The 26392-nt window shown below is 42.8% G+C and overlaps 1 protein-coding gene across 2 annotated transcripts; it reads left to right on the forward strand.

Moving 5' to 3' along the window:
• Nucleotides 1-3: 3 nt before the first annotated feature.
• Nucleotides 4-25837, forward strand: Nmrk1 (nicotinamide riboside kinase 1). Of its 2 annotated transcripts, XM_036172223.1 has the most exons (10): nucleotides 4-153; nucleotides 3545-3582; nucleotides 3977-4040; nucleotides 8043-8133; nucleotides 8390-8438; nucleotides 14266-14413; nucleotides 14497-14568; nucleotides 15114-15220; nucleotides 18281-18364; nucleotides 24837-25837. In XM_036172223.1, exons 3-10 carry the CDS (start codon nucleotides 4012-4014, stop codon nucleotides 24842-24844), a joined length of 588 nt encoding a protein of 195 aa, XP_036028116.1. In that variant the 5' UTR covers nucleotides 4-153; nucleotides 3545-3582; nucleotides 3977-4011; the 3' UTR covers nucleotides 24845-25837. The 2 variants fall into 2 exon arrangements, with proteins under 2 accessions (XP_036028116.1, XP_036028124.1); XM_036172231.1 differs by lacking the exon at nucleotides 3545-3582.
• Nucleotides 25838-26392: the final 555 nt, after the last annotated feature.

Below are 26392 nucleotides of genomic sequence, written 5' to 3' on the forward strand. Positions count from 1 at the left end.
GGAGCCTTAGGGTGGCCACGCCCCCCCGGGCCCTGCTTGGCTGGGACTATGAAAGCGGGTAGAGTGCTTGCACAGTCCGGGTGAGCCGAGGGCAGTGGTTCTCTCCTGCGGCCTGTTCTGCAGCCCTGCTGGGGAGGACTCGAACCCGCTTCGGTGAGTACTCACTGCCCGCTGCGTAGCCATTCTGAGGCCTGGGCACCTTCCAGAGTCTCCTGCGAGGGACCCGGAACCTGATTGCGTCTAGGGAAACCGCGTTAGGACTCGCGCACCTAAGATGCGGCTGGCTACCGTTCTTCAGGGCACCTAGCTCTAGGTGGGAGAACTGGGTCTTGATTCCCACGGGACAGGACTCCCCTTTCTGCAGCATTTGGTTAACAACTTCCAATCCACTTGTTACCTGGCTTTTATAAAGCCTTCTAAGACTGCTTCTGGTGTTTTTAATAGCTGAGACAAAAAGCAAAAGCATAGTGTTTTGTGGCATGTGGCAAGCGAAAGTTAGGGGAAACTTAAATTTCCGTGTCTGTTAAATTTTATTAGAACACACTATGCTCTTTTTCTTATGCATTGACTGTGACAGCTTTCTCATTACAACTTCAGAGTTGAACAGTTGCCCACAAAGCCAAAACTACATACTGTCTGGTACTTGACAAAAGTTGACCAAGCTTAACCTAACAGCTCATCTCTTGAGTTTGTATTCACGCACACATAAACTCACAATGTTATGATTAGTATTATATGGCTAGTGTATATTAGGGGGATAAAAAAAGAAAAATGAATATACTGATTACATAAGAAACTACAGGGTCAGCAACATGGTTCAGCTGCCAAACCCGATGACCAGAGTTCAATCTTCAGCACCCACACATTGGAAAGAGAACTGACTCCCACAAGTAGACCTATGACCTTTACATGTGTACTGTGGTGAGCCATGGCATGCACCTGCCCACACACATCCACACAACGTAAATACAAAAATGTAATAAAGCATTAAAAAGAAAAAAGAACCTTCATAAAATGGAGTGTCAAAGTGTCTACCGAAGGTTAGTTTTAAAATAAAGTGAGTGAAACTTCAAGAGGCATAGGTTACTAGGAGCTCTGTGGTGGTCATACTTCTGGGCCTTGCTTACCAGGGTAGCTATGGGAGATTTCTGTTTACCAAAAGGGATCCAAGTTTAAATTAGTAGCAAGAGATTGTCCTGTTCATGGCAGAGTATCCAGGTCACTGTTGAATAAAACACAGAAGTCCTGAAAACATGTGTCTTGAATGCATCTGAAGAGCACATGTGTTTTTCCTCATCATCTCTCAGATTTTGTGGTGGAGTTACTGTTTCCTTCCAGCCTGTTGATTCTTCACATGTCCCTGGGAGCTTTCTGTACTTGAGAGTTCAAAGTAAACCATGTTTAGAAATGGAGTAGATCAAATATAAACATAAGCCAACTATGAAGAAGATTCAACATTTCACTGAGAGTAAATCAAAAGTATTTTAAAAAATTCTGTAAGTGAGACAGTCTTGGCAATGCATACCTATGATCCTGGTGCTTAGAGGAAGGTAGCTTTGCCACAGAAGCAGCTTTGACTGTGTAGCAAGTTCCTGACCAACCCGGGCTACCTAGTGAAATTCTGTCTGAAAATTATAATAGTAAATAAATGTGAAAGAAATAGAAGTGACTCAGTTAAGGTTTGCTCCTGTCTGAGTCTGTTTTCTCTGCTCCCTGTGTCCCTGGGCAAATGGTCTCTGCTGCTGAGTAAAAGAAACTGCATAAATCCCACCCAAGATTCAAGGTGAGAGGACACCCTGATTTCGTGACTCTGGAAAATTCAAAAGGATGTTTCTCTAGAGGCAACGTAAGATTACAGTTTATCTTTGCTCCAAGTTATATGTGTTTCGTAACGTACTCTGCTGCAATGCCAGATTTAGAGGTGCACACCTGTGATGCCACCACTTGAATGGTAGAGGCAAGGGGATCAATATAAGGTCATCCATCTTCCACTACATAGTGACTTTAAGGCCAGGCTGAACTACGTGAAAGCCCCCAAAACAAACAACCCTTCAGCATACATATATGTACATATATGCATGACACCTCTTGATTGCAATTTGTTCAAAATTTGGGTTTTGAACCATATTTGAAGAGGTCCTAACTTAAGATAAAATGGACGTTGCTGGTGCCATGTCTGAACCTGGAGTGAATTGCCTTGTGAATCCAACAGTTTTTGAAATGGACAGCTTCAAGGATTGGTAGGCTGCTCACTGCTCCACTGCCATTCACCCTGGCCCCAGCCTTGTTTCTGCATGGCCCAATTCTCCTCCTCTCCCACATTGTCACCTGCTCATTGCTGTAAGATAGGTAGGTCCAGCATTTACCCAAACACTGCTTTGGATAGTTCCAGGTTGCTAACTAATATAGACCTGGGGTACCTGGGTTTTAAACTTTTCACTTATTTATTTAGTGTATATGTGGACACACATATGAGTGCCATACAGAGGTCAGGGGGCAACTCAGACGAGTCAGTTCTCTCCTTTTATGTGAGTCCTGGGGATCCAACTCCAGTCATCAAGCTAGTAGTGAGTAACTCAGGTCATCAGGCTTGGGGGTGGGTGCTGTTTTGATTTGAGAGAGAAAATAGCCTTGCATTTCCTTGCGTGGCTTTGGGAGTTTCTGCCTCTCTTACCCAAGATTCTTCCACCTCATTTCTCATCTCTGAATTGCTAGAGTCCTGCAGAGGTAACCCCCCTCAAGTCTTTCTAGTACCACAACCAGTCATTATTTACATCCTATGTAATTGAGGAAGTATCCTGATGTATGTGCACAAATACGTCAGGCAGGAAGGGGACCAGAATTTTCCAATAACTGTGCACAGCAAATACATGGCTTTTCAACAATACATCAATAAGTATGACATGGATTATCCACCAGAGCCTGACCAGCCAGTACACGTGCAACATCTTTTTGTGCTCTTAGTAATGAAGCATTTCAGAGCCTCTCGTGATGATAGGAAGATGCTCACTTAATTGATCGACTTTCCTTTCTGGCTTTTCTAGAAATGAATACATGTCATTCCAGTCTGGGCCAGTTTGCACTTCTGCAAAGCTTGAGAATGTATGCTATTACCAGTGAAAGCTTTTCAGAGAGAGAGAGGGAGGGAATGAGAGACAGGCTGGCTTCTGTTTGCTTCTGCCACTGGTGGCCGTGGCTTCTTTTACTAGGAAATTAGGAAGGGCATAGAGAGAGATATATTCGTCAGAGTTCTCTAGAGGAACAGTACTAACAGGAAAAAGAATATATAAGGGATTTGTTAGAATGGTTTCCAGGCTGTGGTCCAACTAGTCACAATGGCTGTCTACCAACAGAAGGTCCAAGAATCCACCAGTCTTCCAGTCCATGAGGCTGGATGTCTCACCTTGTCTTCAGTATATGTCACAACTCCAAAGAAGTAGGCTCTACTATCAGTGAAGGTGTGGGCTTGCCAGCACAAGCAAGAGCAATAAGGTGAAAAGAGCAACCTTCTTTCTTCCATGTTCTTTCTCTGGGCTGCCAGCAGAAGCTATATCTTCCCACCTCAGAAGATCTGGATTAAAGGTAGGTCATCCTCCTTCATATGATTTAAGTAAGGAAAAAAAAATCCCTCACAGATGTACCCAGCTGCTTGGATTTTTGTTCATTCTAGATGTCGTCAAGTTGACAACTAAGACTAGTTGTCACAAGGTAACCCGGGGTAACAGGTCACACAAGCATGACATTAGTTAACAGGCCCTAAGGAAACACCAGCTATTGGCAACAGGAAGCCAGACAGTGTGAAACGTGGGGTTGAAGCCACTGATCCCCTCAGCTGTGACTTCTCTTCAGGACTAATCCTAGACAACTAAACGATACTGACTTTGTTTCTCTCTCTCTCTCTCTCTCTCTCTCTCTCTATATATATATATATATATATATATATATATATATATATATATATATATATATATATTAGGAAATATTAAGAAGACGTGATTTCCAAAGCCCATTATGAAAACATTTGTCATTGGAATTGGTGGGTGAGTAGTTCCTCCATAAACAGCTGGGCCAGACACTCCAGATGTCCAGATGGTGTTTCCTGTGGCCATGGTAGAGAAAGCTGTAGGGAGTCCCAAATCCCAGGAACACCAGTGGGAGGGCAGTGGTCTCCCAGGGAGGGAAGTGGCACTGTCAGCAGTCTTACAACATTTCCATTTGTTTACTGGAACTGAGGCCAGACTGGTCACTCCTTTGGTTAAGGGTGATTATCATTTCCCGTGTAGGTACTCTGGCATGGTGTAAGAAAAGAAGTCACTCCCTTCTGTTTCTTTTATGCCCAGCTTTGACCTGGGAACACAGGCTTCCTTCATTCCTCCAGTACTCTTCCCCCACCTTTAGGGTACACAGGTGAACTGTTTGGCTGGGCTAGTTTATGTTGCCCTGGTGTAATATTGCCACTTATCCGTCTGGCACAAGTATTCTAAGTTGCGTGGTCATCTAGCCTGCTAACCAGAGGCTAATGTGCAAATGTGACATCAACGGCAACTGGAAAGACATTATTTGTCTTTCTACTGGATTATGTCTATCATTCTTCATGCATGTCTTATTGACAGGACATTTAAGATATATCAATGTAATTTGAGGGAGATAATCTGTTGTGTTATTATGTTACATCATACAGGAATCAATTAGGAGTCAGGTAGGACTGGGTGTAGTTGGGTCGCAGAGCATTTGCCTGCATGTGTCAGGTCATGGGTTCTAATCCCAGCATCAGACAAAAAAAAAAAAAAAGCAAATAAGAGTGACTTGAGCATCAGAATGTGCTTTGTTGTGGCTGCTATCTGCCCGGAGCCACGGCTGCTATCCTGCAAGGCTACTCTTGTCTTCCTCTACATTGCACACCCGCTTCCACTCTCCCATAGTAGGCCATCCATTCCTAATTATAATCTTCTAATTTTCCTCCACACATCTACCCGTTTAATCCTCAGTGGCTGAGGAGAGGGGGACCCATGCTGTAGTTAAACTTTGCTTCCTCCTCCAGCGATAAGCAGCTTCCTAAGCCCCCTAAGCTGGAATATGGGGATTACTATCACCTTATTACCCAAGTATTCTCTCATCTTGTTTGATGAACTGTGAACACTGTTTTTCAGCTTCTGCTTGTACCTCGGCACCCTCCTACTACAAGAGGAGCTGAACGTTTATTTGTAAACAAGGAAAGGAAATGCATTGGGTAGCCACTTACTTCCCTTCCTCAGATCCTAAAGCCATGCTCTGGAGCTCTTCACACAGAGAGCTTGTGTGAAGGAGGTTCTGAGCTTGCTGACCAGGAAGGAGTGGGTCCTGAGGGCCACCTGACCCACCGGGATGGTTACATTCCAAGCATGGATTACAGGCTCTGTGCTCAATGAGGAAACTCTTTTGAAGTTAGTCCAGTCCCTGCAGGACTCCTGTGAAAAGCACTTCCTTCTCTGTGTCTTTAGCTGAATTGGTGGCCAGGGGTTTATTTATTGTTGACTTAGTTATACAGTCTTAAAGAGAAGTATAAGAAATGACACATTTTCTGGCCAGATTTCTCAGACCATAGTAAAGTTTCCTCATTTTAAACTAAAGCTTGGTGTCTTGAATATGGACTTGCAGTATGGTTTAGAGACATTTTTTTGGTTAAAAAAGAGAAGGTCGTATCAATGTTCTCAGTACCTACCTGTGTATTGTAAGGTAAAATGGACAGTATTATTATTAATGTCTTCTACTTTGCAGGTATAAGGTATGATAATTTATATCCAATAAGCATTTTTGGGTTTTGTTGTTGTGGTGGTTGTTGTTATTGTTTGGTGGGGTGGGTATTTTTGGTGGTTTGGGATTGGTTGTTTTTGTTTTAAATGCAGACAGAGTTTCAATATGTAGCTCTTGCTGGCTTGGTACTCACTTTGTAGACCAGGGTGGCTTTGAACTCACAAGAACTCCATCTGCCTCTGGCTCCTGAGTATTAGAATTAAAGCACACGCCACCACACCCAGCCTCACAACAAGTACTTTGGATCAGTATATTTCTCTCTCTAAGTTATAAACATTGTCATGTTGGTCTTACCCAGAACTAATCATGGGTTCTGGCCAATAGATGTACAGTCAGGAGTTTTGTGCTTTGAACATTTGGTGTGTGGTGAAATCCTGACCTCTTTTCGGGGCGACTTTAAATGCACAAAATAAGGTACATTAATACAAAGAAAATTAACTGTATTAACATGCAGATATAAAATATTTTGTAGAGAAATCTGTGACCTTGTGATAGTTCCTTGCTAGTGGAATAAATAGCATGTGTTAAGTTTAAAACAATAATGAGCACCTATGACACTTCAGGATACTCGCCCTCCTACAGCTCAGTGTGAAAAGGGGTGCGGTTCTTGTAGATGCCCCAATCACAGGCACCGTCACTATGGTAAATTACTACTCATAATAAGAGGAGCTGCTAAATTCCTGTTAGAATTTGGTGAAAATGATGCAGTCTCTTTTCTTTCAAATTCACAATGACCCTGAATTCTTTCACAGACCCTCTGGATATGACTGAGCTCTGAGACAATCACCTCTTTGCAAAAATGATAGAATGAGCCAGGCTTGGTGGCTGATACCTGTAATCCCAGAACTCAGGAGGTTAGGGCAAAAGGTTCACTGTAAATTCAAGTGCAGCCTGGGCTACCCAGTGGGGGTCAATATGGACTGCAGAACGACACCTGGTTCAAAGAAGAACCTGTGGTGGTATTGTGTTCCCCAAAATATTGTGCACCCTAATAAACTTGTCTGGGGTCAGGGCACAGAACAGCCACTAGATACAGAGGCTAGAAAATGGTGGCACTCACGCCTTTAATCCTAGCATTCCAGAGGCAGAAATCCCCCTGGATCTCTGTGAGTTCAAGGCCACATTAGAAACAGCCAGGCTTGGTGATACATGCCTTTAATCCCAAGAAGTGAGCCCTTAATCCCAGGGAGTGATGGCAAAAACAGAAAGATATATAAGGCGTGAAGACCAGAAACTAGAAGCATTTGACTGGTTAAGCTTTTAGGCTTTTGAGCAGCACAATTCTGCTGAGATTGATTTGGATGAGGACTCAGAGGCTTCCAGCCTGAGGAAACAGGATCTGCTGAGGAACTGGCAAGGTGAGGTAGCTCTGGCTTGTTCTGCTTCTCTGATCTTCCAGCATTCACCCCAATAACTGGCCTCAAGTTTGATTTTATTAATCAGAACTTTTAAGATTCCTGCTACAAGAACCCAAAAAGAAAAGAAAGATTGGCCAGAGAAATGCCTCTCACATGCAGGAGAGAAAGAAACAGGACACAAGTTAGTCAGAGGGAACAAATAACTGACCTGATGGGAGAAATGACCCTGGGCCTCTACATGGGCCCCAGCTATAGAGAGAGGGAAAGAGGCATGGCACAGGAAATGTGGGCTCTTGGTAGGTGGACTTCTAGTAGGCCGTTTTTTTTTTTTTGTGGTTTTTTTTTTCTTGTTTTTTTTTTTTTTTTTTTTTTTCTGTGTGATTGAAACAGTCACAATAACCAAAGGCAGTTCTATAAACTTGCAGAAAGGTGTGTCAAGGACTTCTCTGGGGTGTGTATTGAACCCAGAGTTTGTTGTTTGTGTTTGTTTGTTTGTTTTTTCAGAGCTGAGGACCGAACCCAGGGCCTTGCACTTGCTAGGCAAGCGCTCTACCACTGAGCTAAATCCCCAACCCCAAACCCAGAACTGTTTAGATAGTCCAAGAGTTGTTTTGCTTCCTGCACAGTGTCTGTGTTCTGAAGCTTTGGCGTCAGGTTCACTTACCTGGCTGCCACTTGCCTCTTCCCATCCTCCATTCATCTCTTACTGTTAGGGTGGCTTGTCTTCCAAACCTGTGATGTTGCCTGCCAAACAAAACATGACCAGTGAAGAGGAGCATTTTTATCTCAAGCAGTAAATGTTGTTTTAAATGTCCTTTAAAAAAAATATTGTTGAAGAATGTTCCCTGTTCCGTAATGTCTTCTTGGGCCTCGTGTTTTTTCCTGGCTTAGCGTGACAAATGGTGGGAAGACAACCCTGGCTAAGAACTTGCAGAAACACCTTCCCAATTGCAGCATAATATCCCAGGATGACTTCTTCAAGGTATGTATGAAATCTCTTAGATAACTTATCTAACACAAAAAGGTGTAATAACAAAGTTAATTAAATTATATCCAAATGCTTTGGCTGAGGATGAACTTGGGAATAGTGTTACCTGCCCACTAGATGGCACCATCTGTCAGTGACTGTCTTTGCTCTTGTTCATCATTATCCAAAGCATTTATTAAAGGCTTAATTGTATAATTGCATCATTTCTGCCCTTCATACTGTTTTGATGGATGTCTTATTGCTTTTCTAGCCAGAGTCCGAGATAGACATGGATGAAAATGGATTTTTGCAATATGATGGTAAGTAGAGTCACATGTGAAATATTATGAGCTTATATTCATTTTCTTTCTCAAATCCAAACAATGCCTCTATTAACATAATGTTAAATGTTTAAATAGGGAGGGCAAGCAGGCTCCCTAGGTTAATGCACTTGTTACACAAACCTGAAGATCTGAGTTTGATTCTCTTGAGCCTTTGTAAAGGTGGAAGGAGATACCTGCCTCTGCAAAGATGTCCTCTGGTGTGCTGTGGGATGCAGCTCCCACACACACACACATATCTCTATCTCTTTCTCTCTCTCTCTCTCTCTCTCTCTCTTTCACACACACACACACACACACACACACACACACAAATAACTTATTTTGGGTGATTAAATATCACTGTATTTTAAGCCTGTCTTTGTAGGTTTTTATGATCTCTGTTAACTATTTAAGTAAACAGAAATTTTCCTGAAGATGTATATTTCAACCTCAAAACTGGGATGGTAGATTTTTTTTTCCCAGAAGCTAGGACAGGGTAGGTTTGCCATCCGTCTGTCTATCCCTGATTCTGGCATATGTGACTAGCCATGCTTACTACTTTGGTCCTCACCCACCAGAATAGTTCATCTACACCAGACTAAGCTTTCAGGCCTTTGGCTTCCCTTTCTGGTTGCAAAGCACCAGGAAGTGTGTTTGTTTGTTTTACTACTGAGAAAATCTTGGAATGTTTTTTAGACTCACTTTATTCTCTTGACCCAAGCTGATACTGTTTGGAAGCCAAAGAATTCAAGTCAGCTTGAAAGCATTTCTTTTCCTCCAGAGACTAGCATACTAGAGTTTTTGTTCTTACTGCCTTTTGTAATTAACAGGCTATGGTTAATATGTATGTAGTCCAAATAAGGGTGCCCTCCTAAAGCGTCAATGTAACAGGCTATCCTTAGAATGTATGTAGGTAGACCAACCTAGGGTGCTCTCCTAAAATATCATGTAACAGGCTATTGTTAGTATGTATGTAGACCAACCAAGGGGACTTTCCAAAAGTGTCATGTTCCTTATCTCCAACTTTGTGGGTCTGAGGATTTGGTGTTATATAACAGTTCTTGCAGACACACAGTAACTTTCAAACCAAGTCCTTTCTTTGCTGTTCTATGTCAAGTTCAGTCTTGATACATTGTTTTTTCTCTTTCTTTCTTCCAAAAGTTAGAAAACATTTTGTAAAGAATGAAAAAACAATTTCAGCAGTGACAAAGCATTAATGATGGCTCCCATTCATTGGGACGTTCTCATAAACTAGCTAATAAAAAGGTAATATTTCAATAGAAAAAAAATACAAGAAGAATGAGAATAAGCCTTCTAAAAAGCAGGAGGTCATCGAATAATTGCAATCACCTTTTCTCCAGTTCTCTAGTAAACAAAGAATTTTAATAGAGGGATAATGACCCAATGGCGTGGCCTCTTGCAATTACAAACTAGTGCAAATATGTCACTCAAATGCTGTGAAATGATCCTGCCATGAGGTCATGTATGCTATGCCCAAGAGTCTGTCTTTAGGGGAAAAACTTTTTAGGTAAATGTTGCAATGTAAAGTGAGTCCAGGTAGACTCAACATCTTTGTAACTACTAAAAGGACAATTTATTGAAGAAACTCCTTATGGAGTTTGCTTTCATTGTGGCAAGGTTAGCCACTAGGCAATGAAACTGCTCTTGCCTTTGACTGCTGACAATGTGCTGTGCAGACTAGACAAGCAGGACACACAGGAGAAAGAATGTTAAACTTTGCCAAAATCAGGCAGGACAGTTCTTCAAAATTCCTGCTTCACAGAAGAGTCTGCAAGACATTCTGCAGGAAACAGAGGAAAGTGACTGAGGAGCTTTGCCAATTCAAGGCAGGACAGATCTTCACATTTCCTGCTTTACTGAAAAGTTTGCCAGATGTTCTGGGCCTGTAGGCTGAAGATGGATGCCACAACATTGCAGAGGAACTTTGGGTGACTGTCTGGGAAGTAAGGTGTCTCTATTGTTAGGTAATATTATATCCTTCTGGGTTTGATGAAGTTAAAGACTAAATAATTAGAATTATAGTTTTCCTTAGTTATAATAGAAAGTAAATTAGGTATAAAACTAAATAAATAAAAAAGGGGTTAGCTTTAACATAGTAAAACTATCACAACAAAACAGTTATCAAGTAAGAATTACATTTACAATAATCTATCCATTTGTAGTTATCACCTTCAGAGAAAATAATGCACTATCTATCCTATCTTAGTGAATCCAAAGTTTTACACCTAATTTACTTTCTATCATACCTGCTTTTTTTTTTTTTTTTTTTTTAGCAAATCCTAAGTATCATCACATCTTGTGTGAAGTAAGAAACATGGATTCCATGGACTGAAAGCTAGATCACTAGGAAACGCAGAAAATGTTTTAACTCCCTGTCCCCTTGTCATTGGCCTCATTCATTTAGCCAGAACCTGCGACACAACATAACAAAGAAAAGAAGACAGCATGCTGGCTGAGGTGTGGTGGTTTGAAAGGAAATGGCCCCAAAGGGAGTGGCATTATTAGGAGGTGTGGCCTTGTTGCAGTGGGTGTGGTCTTGTTGGAGGAAGTGTGTCACTGTAGGAGTGGGTTTTAAGGTCTCTTTTGCTCAAGCTTCCCTTGGTGTGATACTCAGACCACTTCCCATTGCCTACAAGCCAAGATGTAAGACATTTGGTCACCTCTCCAGCACCATATCTACCTGCACGCCACCACACCCCCACCAAAATGATAATGGACTGAAACTCTGAAACTGTTAGCGGCAGCCGCAATTAAATGTTTCCTTTGTAAGTGTTGCCTCGGTCATGGTGTCTCTTCACAGCTATAGAAACCCTAAGACACTATGTTTTCTTTATTTCTTCCCATGAGTGACCTGGAGTGCTGGAAATGTATGCAACATGAACATCAATGAACATAAAAAGCACCAAGAGACCTACAACCAAAGGACCAGAATAAGGGCAGTCTACCAGAATACAGTTTCCTTTTCTCCTGCTTTAGCTAGGCACAAAAGGAAAATCTTATTCCCCTGCTGTATCCACAGGGCCAGTGGAGGGCTACACCCCAAGACCTTAACCTACCACCAACAATGTGGAGTAACTTGGCCTCTACATTACCCACGGAGATTTAGCAGAGCCAAACTACTGTGGGATGACTTTCTGGATGCTGTGAATATATGTTGCTCCCATTGGCTAATAAATAAAGCTGCATTGGCCTATAGCAGGGCAGGATGTAGCCAAGCAGGAAAATCCAAGAGAGATAGGGAAAGGAGACCAGGGAGAGATGCCAAGCTGCTGCCAAAGGAGTAAGATGTCACCAGACCAGTAATTCCATGGCCATGTGGCAACATACAGATTTATAGAAATGGGTGGAGTTACAAAAGCTAGCTAGCCAGAAGCTTGAGCCAGAGGCCATCCAGTTGCTAATTAATATAAGCTTCTGAGTGATTATTTATAAGTGGCTGCAGGCCCGGGTGAGACCAGAGAAACTTAGGGATACACCAAACAGTGAACCAAATTTCCAAACTTTGGCAGAATGAGATGGGGTAGGATGTGTAGGCTGCCCCTCTTCTTCCTCACCCAGGCCTTGTCACCTGCTGTCACCAGGAACCAGTGGAAGACTGAGCTTCTGCCTTCATGCAGTAGCAATGAAGCGTTTTCCCTATATGACCCCCTCCCACCCACCTGGTATTGTAAGGATGCTGAACATATATGCCCCTCTGAATCTGGACACACTTCAGAGTGACTGGCTACAAAATAAGATTAACTATGCTCAATACATAGCACCCCAGATCATCAGGACATACCCGAAAAGCGTATGTTAATCAAAGAGGCAGGAAAATCTCAACTTGAATTAGAGAAATAATGGCCAGCTCTGTGATGACATCGAAATTGTCTGATAAAGATTTTAAAGTGGCTTTGTAAAAAAAAAAAAAAAGGTCAGCAAGCAACTGCAGATGGGCTTGAAACAGAAAAGTTTAAATGCCTCAGGAAAGAAACAGAAATGCAAAAAAGGAATCAAGAAGAAATTTGGTAACTGAAGCAAGTGTAATAACCCAAATCTTACAACTCTCTGGAAAAATAAATGTGAGAGAAAAAGATCTGTAACTTGAATACGTGGTAGCAATTCCTCTGAATGGGAGAACATCGAGAAGGATGGCGTGACAGCAAACGACCTAACATCTCTACCTGTGGAGCTTCGGAAAGGGGACGAGGACTCGGTCACATAATAGTGAAGACTTCACGTTGAGAGGAGACACAAACCTGTGGTTTGAAGAATCTGAGTGACCCCCACAGGGCTTCAGCACAATGGGTCAAGAAATGATTAGGGAGGTACAACTTACAAATAGCAGCCATGGGAAACAGCGGGATCGTAGACCCTGCAGATGTTGGAAAGAAGCCCCGCTGCTTTGCCTGCTTGCATGTCTGTGCACATGTGTGCTTACCTCAATCGTGGATATTCTTATGAGATTTATTTGTAAACTCATGAAACGGACAGTTTCCCGGAAAAGGTGGCACTTAGCCAAACCATCAGGATAAGCATAGAAAATCTTAATAGTCTTATCTCTTAACTTAATTAGACCACCCTTTAAAACTTTCCAGTAGGAACACGTGTAAGGGCGCATGGTGTGATTTGTGGTCCAGGCATGAGGCTGAGAATTTTCATGTCTGACAAGTGGCTGGTCTGGTCTGAAGAGCGTGCATAAGGAATACATGTTCTGCTTCTGTAGAGTCATACTTGTTAGCTCTAGAAGTTGCCCATCTCAGGGTTACAGCGACGTTTGTATCCTATAACTTTTAAAAGGTTTCATGTAAAACTGGGCAGGTGTAGGCTCGGTGATTAACCACTGATTGCCCTTCTAGCAGGTGGGTTCAATTCCCAACACCCACATGGCAGCTTACAACTGTATGTAACTTCAGTTTCCAGGGGATCTGATGCACTCTTCTGGCATCTGTGGGCACTGAATACATATGCACAGACATACAAGCAGGCAAACCACCCATAAACATAAAAAAAAAAAAACTTTTTCATTTATAAGAGATCCTTTACAATTAAAAATAGTAGCTATTTTCCAAATAGATTATGATATGCTATTTATCTTTCAAATGTATCTATAGTTTATTTTGTCTTCCAAAACTAGAATTACAGGCAGCTGTGAGCCACCATGTCAGTGCTGAGAATTGACCATGAATCCTCTTGAAGAGCATTGGGGACTCTTAACCAGCCCTAATTTAATTTTGATTTTTAAAGATTTTTTTCTGGGAATCTATAGTTCAGAAATTGAATGCTAACTCAACACACACAAAATCCTGGATTTAGTCTCTAGTACCATAAACTTTAAAATTTTTCAATATCAGGAAGGAGTTGACGGGATAGTCAGCCTTGAATTTATGGTATCAAGGCTGGGGGCAGGGGAGAAAACTCAGTAAGAAAAGGCACTTTGACAACCTGTGTTCCATCCCTAGGACCCCCATGGTAGAAGGACAGAACTGGATCCATCAAGTTGTCCCCTGACCCCAACACATACACAATAAATACACCAATATAAAAAATGACAGCTAGAAATAGTGGCATGCTATTCATCATATTTTACATTTGTACATCTTTGTTTTTCCACTATAAAAATGTCTCAGACATACCATTTACATGTATCTCTATTAGTGTTTTAATTGGGTGTTTTAAGTATTTATTATTAGATACCTTGAAGGATAAGTGAAATGCTCTTATGTCATACATTTTTAGGACCCTGGAGACACTTATCACAAAAGCCAACCACCTTAAAAAAAAGTTTGCTATATTAATTTCATATGTTTTACGTTTGTCTCAGTGCTCGAAGCGCTGAACATGGAAAAAATGATGTCCGCCATTTCATGTTGGATGGAAAACCCAGGACACTCTACGGGACCAGTAGCCTTGGAAAGTGCTCAAGGCATTCCCATCTTAATTATCGAAGGTTTCCTTCTCTTTAATTATAAGTAAGCCTCCCCACCCTAATACCAACCGGAAGGAATGTGGGGGTGGCAGAGAGAGCCTTGTGAACTGAGTGTTGTTATCTTAGGCCACTGGACACCATATGGAACAGAAGTTACTTCCTGACCATTCCCTATGAAGAATGTAAGAGGAGGAGGAGGTACGTTTAGCAACCATCTCTGTGCATTGTTATCCAAAAGATGAAATATGAAAACAAGGAAAGTGGCATTATTGATCAAGCCTTATATCAGAAGTCAAACGTTTTTTGTAGAAGTGCTCATCACCTGGGGTAGTACACAGGGACTTCTGTAAGAAGGGCCAGAGTCATCCTGTGAGCTCCTTCCTCCTCAGCCTCCACGCCCAGGTTCTGCTATCACTGCAGAGAACACCAGCTAAATAGGTGAGGAAGCCAGCCTGCCCATATCTCACTCCCTATTTCTTGTACTTGTCCCATAATTCTTTTATAAAACACAGGAGGCTGAGAAAAGGTAATTGTGAGTGTTAATGAGTTACAGGCTTATGGTTTGAATTCTAGAACTAAGTCCATTTTGCTACCCTTCTCACTATGATTGAGTCTTTAAAAAAAAAAGTCTGAATTCCTCTTTAGATTTAACATGAGTGATTTTCGCATTATTTTGACTGGATTAATTTACTTTGTCAGTCATAATTTCGTATGAACATCAAGTTTCCTGCATGTTTTCCCAGTACAAGGGTGTATGAGCCTCCTGACCCCCCAGGGTATTTTGATGGCCACGTGTGGCCCATGTACCTGAAGCACAGACAAGAAATGGACACCATCACCTGGGAGATCGGTAAGTACCCCCCCCCTTCCTCTTTTACTTCTCATTGATGTCAAAGTACAGGAAGGCTTACTTGGAAATCATTTTTCTCAGGGAGTTTTTAAAGAGATGATCAGGCAATCTCAGGGTTCCCGTCTTCTGAAACTAGGTCTTGCTGGTTTCTTCTCCTTGTCAAGCGTGTCAGAGTCCACGTAATCATTCATTGACTCACCCTTGCCTGAATGTAAGGGAAGGGAAGCAGACCCAGTCTCTACCTCACCCAGCTCAGATTTCACCGGGAAACTGCGTTAAAAGTGTGAGCTTTACAAACAGGTCTGTTCCCCAGGTAAGCACTGACTTCAAGCACCAGGGAGACTACCCACCTCCAGGTCCCTTGAGAAAACTGTCACTCTTGTGTGTAGCTAGCTGCCTTGTGGGGTGGGGGCAAGATCATAGGAAGAACTGAGAAAAGACCTAGGAACGGGAAGGCACGAGAAATCCCTAAAAGAGGCTGTTGTGTCTGTAGTAGAGAGAAGCAAGGGGGGATGAGCTATGGCTGTTGATACAGGCAAAGGCCGGGCCCTCTCTGGCTAGTAGGATGCCCTAGGAGAACTGGGAAGCTCTCTGCAGACAGGCTCTAAACACAGTCATGGCTGGTACTTATCCTTTGCAGTAGTATCTCTCTTGATCCGAAGGGTAGATTTAGAGGTTGCTGTATTGAACACAAGTACGCAGTAGAACTGAGGCACAAAGGTGTCGAAGATGACAGACACCCCAGGAACTAGCAGATGGTATTTGCGGGGAGAAAACATGAAGGAGTTGTAGATATGTGAGGTAGGACAAATGTGTTCTGCAAGAAAGAAGATGGAGGTACCTGAGAGACAATGTACCCATTTGGAGGCAATATGAATATTTGGGCCTTGAGCTAAGAGACTGTCACTGGAGTGTTTATACGGTGCTCATGGGGAGAGAGTGGCATAAGTCTGTTGGACAGGACTTCAGAGGAATCAGACTGGCATACTTTTCAGAGCAAAGGAGACTCATCCGTGTTGAAAGGAGCCTGGTGGCCTCAGGGAAGGGAGCTCTGTTCACATCTGTGCAGCAAGGGCACAGAGTCCATCTCAGAACTGTTGTGGGGTTGTGCTGCCTCAGCAGCTACTGTGCTGGACAGGAGGAAACATCCTCTTACACACTTCGCTCCCTCCGTCTAAACTACGTCTAACTTTGTCCTTGTTCTTTGGCCGAGTTAATGTCAGCTGTCAAATTCACACAGCCTAGAGTCATTCTGAGGGAGTCCAAATTGCGGGATTACCTAGATTGTATCAGCCTGTGACAGATTGTCTTGACTGATGCTGGATGTAGGAGGGCTCCATTCATTGTGAGCAATGCCACCGCAATGAGTTAGGCCTGGGCTGTATAGGAAAGCTAGCTGATCGAGCAGAGAGCAAGCCAGCAAGCAGCATGCCTCCACGGTTCCTGTGGCTGGTTCTCACCTTGCCTTCCAGCCCTGACTTCCCTCAGTGAACTGTGATCTGGAAGTCTAAGCCAAATAAACCCTTTCTTCCCCAAGTTGCTTTTGGTTAGAGTGTTTTATCACAACTCCAGAAAAGAAACTAGGTTTAAATGAAGTCAGTCCATGGTTTCCAGCTCTTCGGTAAAAAAAATCTAGAAAGACAGCAAGAGCAAAGCACAACCTTCCTCCAAAACTTCATCTCCCATGCTGTTCCTTCCTCTGCTGCTAGCCCCTCACACTTCCCAACAGGCAACTTCTCTTCAGATCTCCTTATCCTTGCTGTTTTACAACTAGAGGGTCATTTTTTCTTTAACCCAGGTAACTAACTTCTTTTTCTCGGAAAGTGTTCATGCCAGTTTTGCTGAAAATATGTAAATACGTATCCCTTCTGGTCTCGGTAGTGTGTGGTAAAGTTCATACTGACACACAGTTTAAAAGCGTCACAGATGATCCCTCCTCTTGGGGCCAGGCACCACTACAGTCTCCTGCCATTCTGTGGCCGTCAGGCACCAAGAACAAACCAAAGAAACTGCCCACATCCAGCTTAGTCAGCCAGTGAGTTTATTGGGGTTACTTACAGGAGCATGGTGACTCAAAGACAATTATATCACCAAGAAGTCCATGTCACCATGGCAACACCTCCTCAAAGCAGAATCCCTGGAGCTGCTTGTACAACCTCCTGGCTGCTCTGGATATGGGAGAGTGTTCTGTCCCCAGTAGTTGTTACTGCTGATATAACCTTCGGGAGGGGCCTTGGGAATCTCAGGAACTCCATGAGTGTGGTGATAGAGTGTGTATCAAATAAAGCTTGCTGAAAGATCGGAACAAGCCACTAGAGAAACTTCTCACTACTACCGAATCCTCAGGCCGAATGGAAGGCAAGACCCTATCTCCACTAATCCTCTGACTGAAAGCTCCTGAGTACTCAGCCGAAAGGGGCTAGTTCCCGTCACGCCTTTTATATACCTTTCTTCACACCTTTTATATACCTTTCTCCACCCAGCCATTTCACTTCCTTCCTAGTGCTGGGATTAAAGGCGTGTGTGCTTCCCAAGTAAAGGCATGAGATCCCAAGTGCTGGGATTAAAGGTGTCTGCCACCACTGCCTGGCTCTGTTTCTCTCCTAGACTGAATCAATCTCATATAATCCAGGGTGGCTTTGAATTCACGGAGATCCAGATGGATTTCTGCCTGAGTGCTAGGGTTAAAGGTGTATGCCACCACTGCCTGGCCTCTATGTTTAATCTAGTGGCTGGCTCTGTCTCTGATCCTCAGGAAAGCTTTATTTGATACACAATATATCACCACACATGAGCCAGTAAGTTCATTTATTTATGAGCCTCCTTCCTCCCTCTAGGAGGGAGTGTCCCAATGCAGAAGAAATAGGTACACAGTGAATACAATATACACAATACTTAGCCTGTCTCTCTCTTTTCATTCTTTCCCTCTCTCCTTCCTTCCTTAGGTCATAGTTCTGGGTTCTTTGGTGAGAGCTATTGGTGTTTTAAAGAAATACCAAAGCAAAGCATCCTTTACTAATAAGCCTGTTAACATTTGAACTGCTGTTTCTCACTTCTCAGTTTACCTAGATGGAACAAGGTCTGAAGAGGACCTCTTTTCTCAAGTGTATGAAGATGTCAAGCAAGAATTAGAGAAGCAAAATGGTAAATATTGTTCTGTCAAATCAAATGGTGGAGGAAAAAGAATCTTGAGAACAGTTCATGACACTCCAAGAATGGTGTGCACAAATGCCAACAAGGAAAGATTGCATTCATTCATCCTTCCCTGGAGGATAACTCAAGAGCCTGAGATACAGTGTCTGGATGGTTTGTTTTTAAGATTTATTTATTTATTATGTATACAGTGAGTGTTCAGCCTGCAGGTCAGAAGAAGGCACCAGATCTCATTACAGATGGTTGTGAGCCACCATGTGGTTGCTGGGAATTGAACTCAGGACCTCTGGAAGAACAGCCAATGCTCTTAACCTCTGAGCCACCTCTCCAGCCCCCTGTCTGGATCTTTATTGTTTTGTTTGTCAGGTAGCTTTAGGTTTGGAAATACTTATCCCTGTTATGTTTCTTAATGGTTTTTATGTTATGTAGTTTAAATTCATGGGGGGGGGGGACCACACAATGGGCCTGAAATGTGGGTGATTTTATTAGATCTGCAAGTCCCCTTTTGCTTTATTCTCTCAAATTTTTTTATAAAGTTTATGGGCTTTTAGTTTTTTGGGTTTTGTTTGGTTTCTGGTTTTTGTTGATTTTTTTTTTTTTTTAAGACAGGTTTCTTTGTGTAGCCTTGGCATTCCTGGAACTAGCTCTATAGACCAGGCTGAAGTTTCTGTTTTTCACATACAACTTTCCTGAAAGATGTAGCAGGTGTCTGGCTTGAGTGAAAAGAAAACTGGAGGTGGCCGTGGCTTTAGGGTCAGCTGGAGTAAGGGCTGGGATAGTGTCCGCAGGGCTCTGCCACAGTTCTGTCTGAGTTTATTTTTAAATCAGCTTGCTCCACCCACAGACATGATAACCTGCTGTCAGTATCCAGTGTGAAATGATAAATGAGGAGTTGGGTGTTCCTGAGTTACCTTTACTACTTCCTAGATGTCAGATTATTTACTTTATACGTTTGTGGTGCAGGGAATAAACCCAGACCTACATGCATAAGTTGAGCCTCACTAGGTTATATACCCAGACTTCAACAGTTTGATTTTTTTTTAATGTAAATTTCCAATTTAACTCAACTGAAATGATCCGGGTAAAATTTTTACATTGATCTTTCTTGGATCATGTGACTTGCTAAAGCTATCACTTTGGCCAGAAAAAAAAAAAAAATGGCCTACTGTGATTGGCCATAACTATATCATATACCCCATCATGGTTGAAGGCCCCCACCTGAGACCTGATTTTTAAAATTTCCATGGAGAAAGCTGGGCAGAGAGTAGAAGGAAACCCGAAGAAAGTTGGAATACCATGCTGAGAGGACAAAACTCTAAGTCTAGCAGCTGCTAGATTTGAATTATAAGAATTAAAACAGGAGCTGGAGAGATGGCTCACCAGTTAAGAACACTTGCTACTCTTGCCAAGGACTGGAGTTCACTACCCAGCACCCACAGTGGGCAGCTCACAGCTGCCTGTAACTCTAACAACAGGAGAGCTGACACTTTCTTCTGGACTCTGCTAGCACCCACATGCATGTGTACCTCTCTCCCACCCTTCTTCCCTCCCTTCCCTCGCTTCCCCCCCCCCACACACACACAAGTAATAATAATAAAGAAAATTTTTTAATGAAGCTCTCACTATGTTGCGCTGACTGGCCTGGAACTAGCTGTGTAGCCCAGACTGGCCTCAAACTCACAGAGATCCATCTTCTTCCTTCCTTCCATCTTGCTGGGATTAAAGGCATGTGCCACCACATCAAGCCTAACAAAAACAAATGTTAAAAAAAAAAAAATGCCAGGCGGTGGTGGCATACCTTTAATCCCAGCACTCAGGAGGCAGAGCCAGGCAGATCTCCATGAGTTCAAGGCCAGCCTGAGCTACAGTGAGTTCCAGGAAGGTGCAAAGCTACATAGACAAACCCTGTCTCAAAAAAAACCCACAATAATAATAGTAATAATAATAATAATAATAATAATAATAATAAAATTATTTCGATGCTGAACCAATGGTGCGTGCCTATATTGCAGCACTCAGGTAGATGAGGCAAAAGAGTTGTGAGTTCAAAGATAGCTTAAGCTACAGAGTGATGCCCTGTCTCAATAAAAAGGGGAAAGATTCTTGTGGCTAGCACAGATAAAATGTCATGGTCAGCTGGCTAAAGAGAGAGCAGCATAGGCCTCAACAGCAGGGAAGAATATAGCAGGATTTCGGGTGAGAAAACCCTGCTGTGGTCCACATGTCAGTCACTTGGTAGAATTAAGTTTACCTGCTGCTCAAATCTTAAATCAGTCTTATAATAAAAAACCTGATACCAAATATTGGGGTAAATGCTGAAAGATCAGAGAAACAAAGGCACAAGCCACTGGCACATCTCACCTCACCAATTCCATGAATCCTCTGACTGAAATCCTCTGAGCTCTCATCCAAAAGGCTCTAGCCAGAAAAAGCCTCTAGCTGAAAGGGACCCTTCTGCTGAAAAGCCTTTAGTTCCTGTCTCCTCACGTCTTATATACCTTTATCCGTCCAGCCATCACTTCCTGGGATTAAAGGCGTGTGTGCTTTCCAGTACCAGGATTAAAGATGTGTGCCACCACTGCCTGACTCTTCCAGTGTGGTCTTGAACTCACAGAGATTCAGACAGATCTCTGCCTCCCCAGTGATAGGATTGAGGGTGTGTCATCACTGTCTGGCCTCCATGTCTAATCTAGTGGCTGGCTCTGTCCTCTGATCCTCAGGCAAGCTTTGTTAGGGTACACAATATGTCACCACATTTACCCTCTCTTCAGCATTTCCTCTCTAACTAGCCATCCAGGCCATCTGGGCATCCCATTTATCCTTACTATATAAGATCAGCCCTTCACATAGGCAGAAAGCCCTTTGAGGAAATTGTAGGACCATGTTAAATTTTATTCATATAAATAGAACTAATAGCCAGGCAGTGGTGGTGCACGCCTTTAATCCCAGCACTCGGGAGGCAGAAGCAGGTGGATCTTTGTGAGTTCGAGGACAGCCTGGGCTACCAAGTGAGTTCCAGGAAAGGCGCAAAGCTACACAGAGAAACCCTGTCTCAAAAAAACAAACAAACAAATAAATAAAACTAATAATCCTTACCAAGTCTGCCACCCCACCCCACCCACCATCTCTCACCCCCACCATCTCACCCCCACCGTCCCACCCCTGCCATCTCTCACCCCTGCCATCCCACCCCCGCCATCTCACCCCCACCATCCCATCCCTACCATCTCACCCCCACCATCCCATCCCTGCCATCTCACCCCCACCATCCCATCCCTGCCATCTCACCCCCACCATCCCACCCCTGCCATTTCACCCCCACCATCTCACCCCCACCATCCCATCCCTACCATCTCACCCCCACCATCCCATCCCTACCATCTCACCCCCACCATCCCATCCCTACCATCTCACCCCCACCATCCCATCCCTACCATCTCACCCCCATCATCCCATCCCTGCCATCTGCCCAGGGCATCAACATAAATAGATCAAGAGTGGTAGGGTGATGTGAGTTACTCAGCCTTTATAAATGATAACCCTGAGCCGGAACTATTTATCTGAAAGAGACCAGACCCTCTTTCTGGCCCAGTGAGAGGCTTCAGGGTGTTTAGTGCCCAGATACCAGCATTTGTCTTCCCAGTAATGGCCAGGACTTAGGCCCAGTCCCTTTTAGTGATTAAGTCGTGTACTGGAGTTTGGCCTTAGGATCTGTCTAACAATAAAGACAGTGAAAGCTTTGGTCATGTTCCTCAGATGTATTATACCCCATATCACCCCAAATTAGTCTACAAGGGCCAGGAACAGCTAGCATGTTGCAGTAGATGCTGCAAAGCCACAAGATAGTACGTATCTGTATATGGGACTCAAATGTGCATGTACACACACACACACCTTCCTTGCCTGAATCTAGAGGTAGATGAGAAGTATTCTTCTCAAGGCTACCTAGTTTCTGTTTGGGATTCAAGATAGAGATAAAATAATAAAAGAAACACTAGAAGAGAGAAAGCTTGGAAACATCCATTTTTCCTGCCTCCAAAATTTATGATAGTCTTCCATTGCAGACATAAATTACTGAGCAATTTATAGCAACCCATCACCTTTCCAAGTTCTTCTGGCCAGAAGGCTCCTCAGCACAGCCTGCTTTAGCCCTGAGCCTCAGAGAGCCAAGGTGACCTTTCTAACATGTCAGATGTTGACTCCAGTTCTTTCACTTTGCATAACCCTGTTCAGCAAATTCTTCATGACAAGAATATACAGTCATGATTATAGTAAGGTAATAAAATTGATACATAAATGAAAAAGATAAATAACCCAGGAAGGCAAGGGTTTCTATTACCGTGAAGAGACACCACGACCATGGTAGCTCTTATAAAGGAAAACATTTAATTGGGCTGGCTTACTGTGTCAGAGGTTTAGTCCATTATCATCCTGGAGGGACATGGCGGCATGCAGGCAGACATGATTGTCGAGAAGGAGCTGAGAGTTCTGCATCTTGATCCCCAGGCAACAAGGAACAACTAGATTGTTACCAGATTCACTAATTATTTGACTAGAGTAGTGTTTAGCTATAATTTTTAGAAAGTTTCTGAAAAGTTTTGAATTATGTGTATTTTAATGTTCAAAGATAGTAGTGTCTTATCCTTTGCAAATATAAGACAAGCAATAAGTCCCTAGATTAGAACAGTGAGGAAGAAATCACACAGGCCAGGATGGAGGCAGGAGCTGATGCAGAGGCCATGGAAGGATGTTCCTTATTGCCTTGCTCATCATGGCTTGCTTAGTCTGCTTTCTTATAGAACCCAAGACTACCAGCCCAGGAGTAGCGCCACCCAAAATGGGCTGGGTCTCTCCCATCAATCACTAATTAAGAAAAAGCCCTGCTGGGCAGTGGTGGCGCATGCCTTTAATCCCAGCACTAGGGAGGCAGAGCCAGGCGGATCTCTGTGAGTTTGAGGCCAGCCTGGTCTCCAAAGTGAGTTCCAGGAAAGGCGTAAAGCTACACAGAGAAACCCTGTCTCAAAACACCAAAAAAAAGAAAAAGAAAAAATGTCCTACTGTCTGCAACCTGATCTTATGGAAACATTTTCTCAATTGAGATTCTCTACTTTTCGATAACTCTTGCTTCCGTCAAGCTGACATAAAACTAGCCTAACATACATGAGGCCCTGGGTTTAATCCCCTCCCCCCTCCCCCCCTCCCGTGTCTGCCTGTCTCTGTACCTTTCTCCCTCTGTCTCTCTCGCTCCCCCTACACACACGCATCTGTGCATACTGTTAGTTTTCTTTTTGAATTATGTTCTTGAAATAAGTTCTCACAAGCATTTTTGGCTAGAGAGTGCAGTCATTTTTTTACATTTTACTTATTTCAGCAATTAAATACTGCTGAAAAGATGTTTTCTCTGAAAAAAAAAAACTGAGTAATAAGAATGCATCAGGTATTTTCTTGAATTCCTGAACAATTCAGCTAAGCCTTCTTCATTTAAGGCAGTGGGTTGAAGGCTATAAGACTTCTTTCCTACATCCAGACAACACTCAAAAACAAAAAGCATGCTGCAGGCAGCTGCTCTTTGATGCACCTCTGGTCCTCCAAGTTTCCCTTTCCTACAATCAAGTATCTATGCCAATTGCAAATGACATTGGGCATCTGGGCTTTCTGTTTTTCATTGTTTGATGATTATGTACACGCATATAATGTACTTGGTCATTTCCATTACCCATAACCCTCTCTCACCACTCTACCACTCCCTCTGAACCCCTCCTTCCCAACACATCCCCCACTGTCTTCATGTCTTTTTGTTCTATGTTTACTCTGCTTGTTAATTTGTTTTTGTTGTTGTTGCTTGTGAACCACTGAGTTTAACTAGAGTTGTGTGAGCATAGGTAGAGTGTTTACCAGACATAGGCAACTTACCAGTGGTTACACTACTGAAGAAAATGACTTCCCCTCTCCCAGACACAATTAACTGCAAATAGTTCCTCAGGAGGAGTGGGGCCTCAAGAGCCCCTCCCTATCATGACGGTGTTGGTGGGCCCCATCTTGGGCAGGTCTTGTGCATGAAACTGTAGCTGCAGTGAGTTCACTTCCAGATCAGAAGCTAGTGTTTTACTCTGCTCCCCATATTCCACTCTCTTATCCCTTCTGCCCCATCTTCCAAAATGTTCTTTGAGCCTTGGGAAGCAGGGTAGTGATATATATGCCCTGTTTGTGACTTAGCGCTCAGCAGTCATTTATTCTTAGTAATGAGTCTTCATTAACTGTTGAGGGGTCTGATTTCTAAAGATAAGTTCAAAACTTGATGCAAGGATTAAAACAACAGGATTTGTATTCAGAGTGGTTCTTTATGGAGAAAGCAGAATTTTTGCCTCAAAAATCCATGTAATCGTAACATTCTTGGGTATTGGGTGTGAAGATCTAATCAAATAAGACTTGGGGTACTCATATTTTCCTCTTTATTTCTAAGGTTTGTGAGTAACAGCACAAAGATGGAATGCAGCAAGTCGTCCTGGGATGGATTAAGAAACTTGAAAGACAGCAAAACCCTATGTTGGGGGAAAAAAAGAAAGAAAGAAAGACACGTGGAGGGATGTGCTGAAGAACATTAACCAGAATGCAGTATGTCCTGCAGGACAGTGACATCTCTTCTGTATCTTTGTTCATTTCTTATCATACTTTTCACCATCTGGGGAACCATGTGTCCCCAGGCCAGTGGACAGGAACCTCTCATGAATTCGAGAATGGCTTGCTCTCATTCTGCAGGAAGCACAGTACAGTTCATGCACAAAGGGTCAGTTCCTTTAAAGAATGGAGGTCAGATTTTCCTGACCAGGTCCTAGCATGAGAAAAAGATTGCTGTCTAGTCCAGCGATGAGTATTGTGTTGTGTTTCTGCATTTGTGTGTATAGTCCTGTGTCCACATTATTATGTATATTTGTGTTGTATACACACACTCAAACACTACAAAATGAACCTTGCATACTACACGGCATATTTCTTCTAGTTTTCATTGTGTTAGTTGTAATTTATAATTTGAAAAATACTGTTGTCTGCAATCTCATAGCAATGTTCCCCAACTGCAACCAGCAGCGTTGCCCAAAAGAATGGTCTCACATAGGCTGAGTCAGCAGTTCACTGCAGAGTCTGGAGGACTTTGTGCTTTGTAGTATAGGTTTTCTTCTGCTTGTCCAATACCACTGTGCCTGGGATGAGATTTTTATATCCATAGAAGGATTTGGTGTGTTTTATTTGGTTTTCTGAAACTAGCACTAGAATTACAAAGTCACATAATTTCTTCAGTCATGTGGAAAACCAGAGCCTTTCTTTAAAAGTCACAGGCAGGGGATGGGAATTATATCATTTCTTAATGCCTCTTTCAATGCTGGGGTTAAAAATATGTACACATGTAGAGCAGTCCTAATTCAAATCTAAAATTTGTTTATTAATAATAAAATAGATTGCACACATCTTCTCAATTCTTAAATATTGTCATATTGCCTCATTTGGTCAGTTGTCATTATTTCTTAATTTCTAACATCCATTGATAACTAGTGAGTGTCTTTGGTTATACACAATATAAAAAACACAAAACATAAACAAAACCTAGGCTCAAATTAGCAGCTTCATACATGTCTTTGGCCAAGCTATTTGAAGTCCTGATTTTATCCTTGATTAAAGGGTAAGTTTCAAAATCCGCCCCCTCCCCACCATGGCCTTCAAGGCCCTCTCTGATCTAGCTTCTTTTCCCTCAGTTCCTGTCAGAACTGGGCCATATGGTCACTTCTCACTGCCTGGGGGGCTGGGAAGAGGATGCCACAATAATAAGCTCATGCCAGTCTTGACTCATTCATTACCTTGGAACCTTGCCACAGGACAAAGCAAGGATATTTTAGAAAGGAAGGAGGGTAAAATAGGAACTGCAAATATCTACCACAGCTTCTGCCTGCTTCCCCTTCCCAGCAAGATTCTGTCAAAACTAAATGGTTGTCATTATCATAGTAGATTTTGTTGATTTTGTGGGAA

Source organism: Onychomys torridus, chromosome 1 (assembly GCF_903995425.1).
Source record: "Onychomys torridus chromosome 1, mOncTor1.1, whole genome shotgun sequence".
NCBI classification, from domain to species: Eukaryota; Metazoa; Chordata; class Mammalia; order Rodentia; family Cricetidae; genus Onychomys; species Onychomys torridus.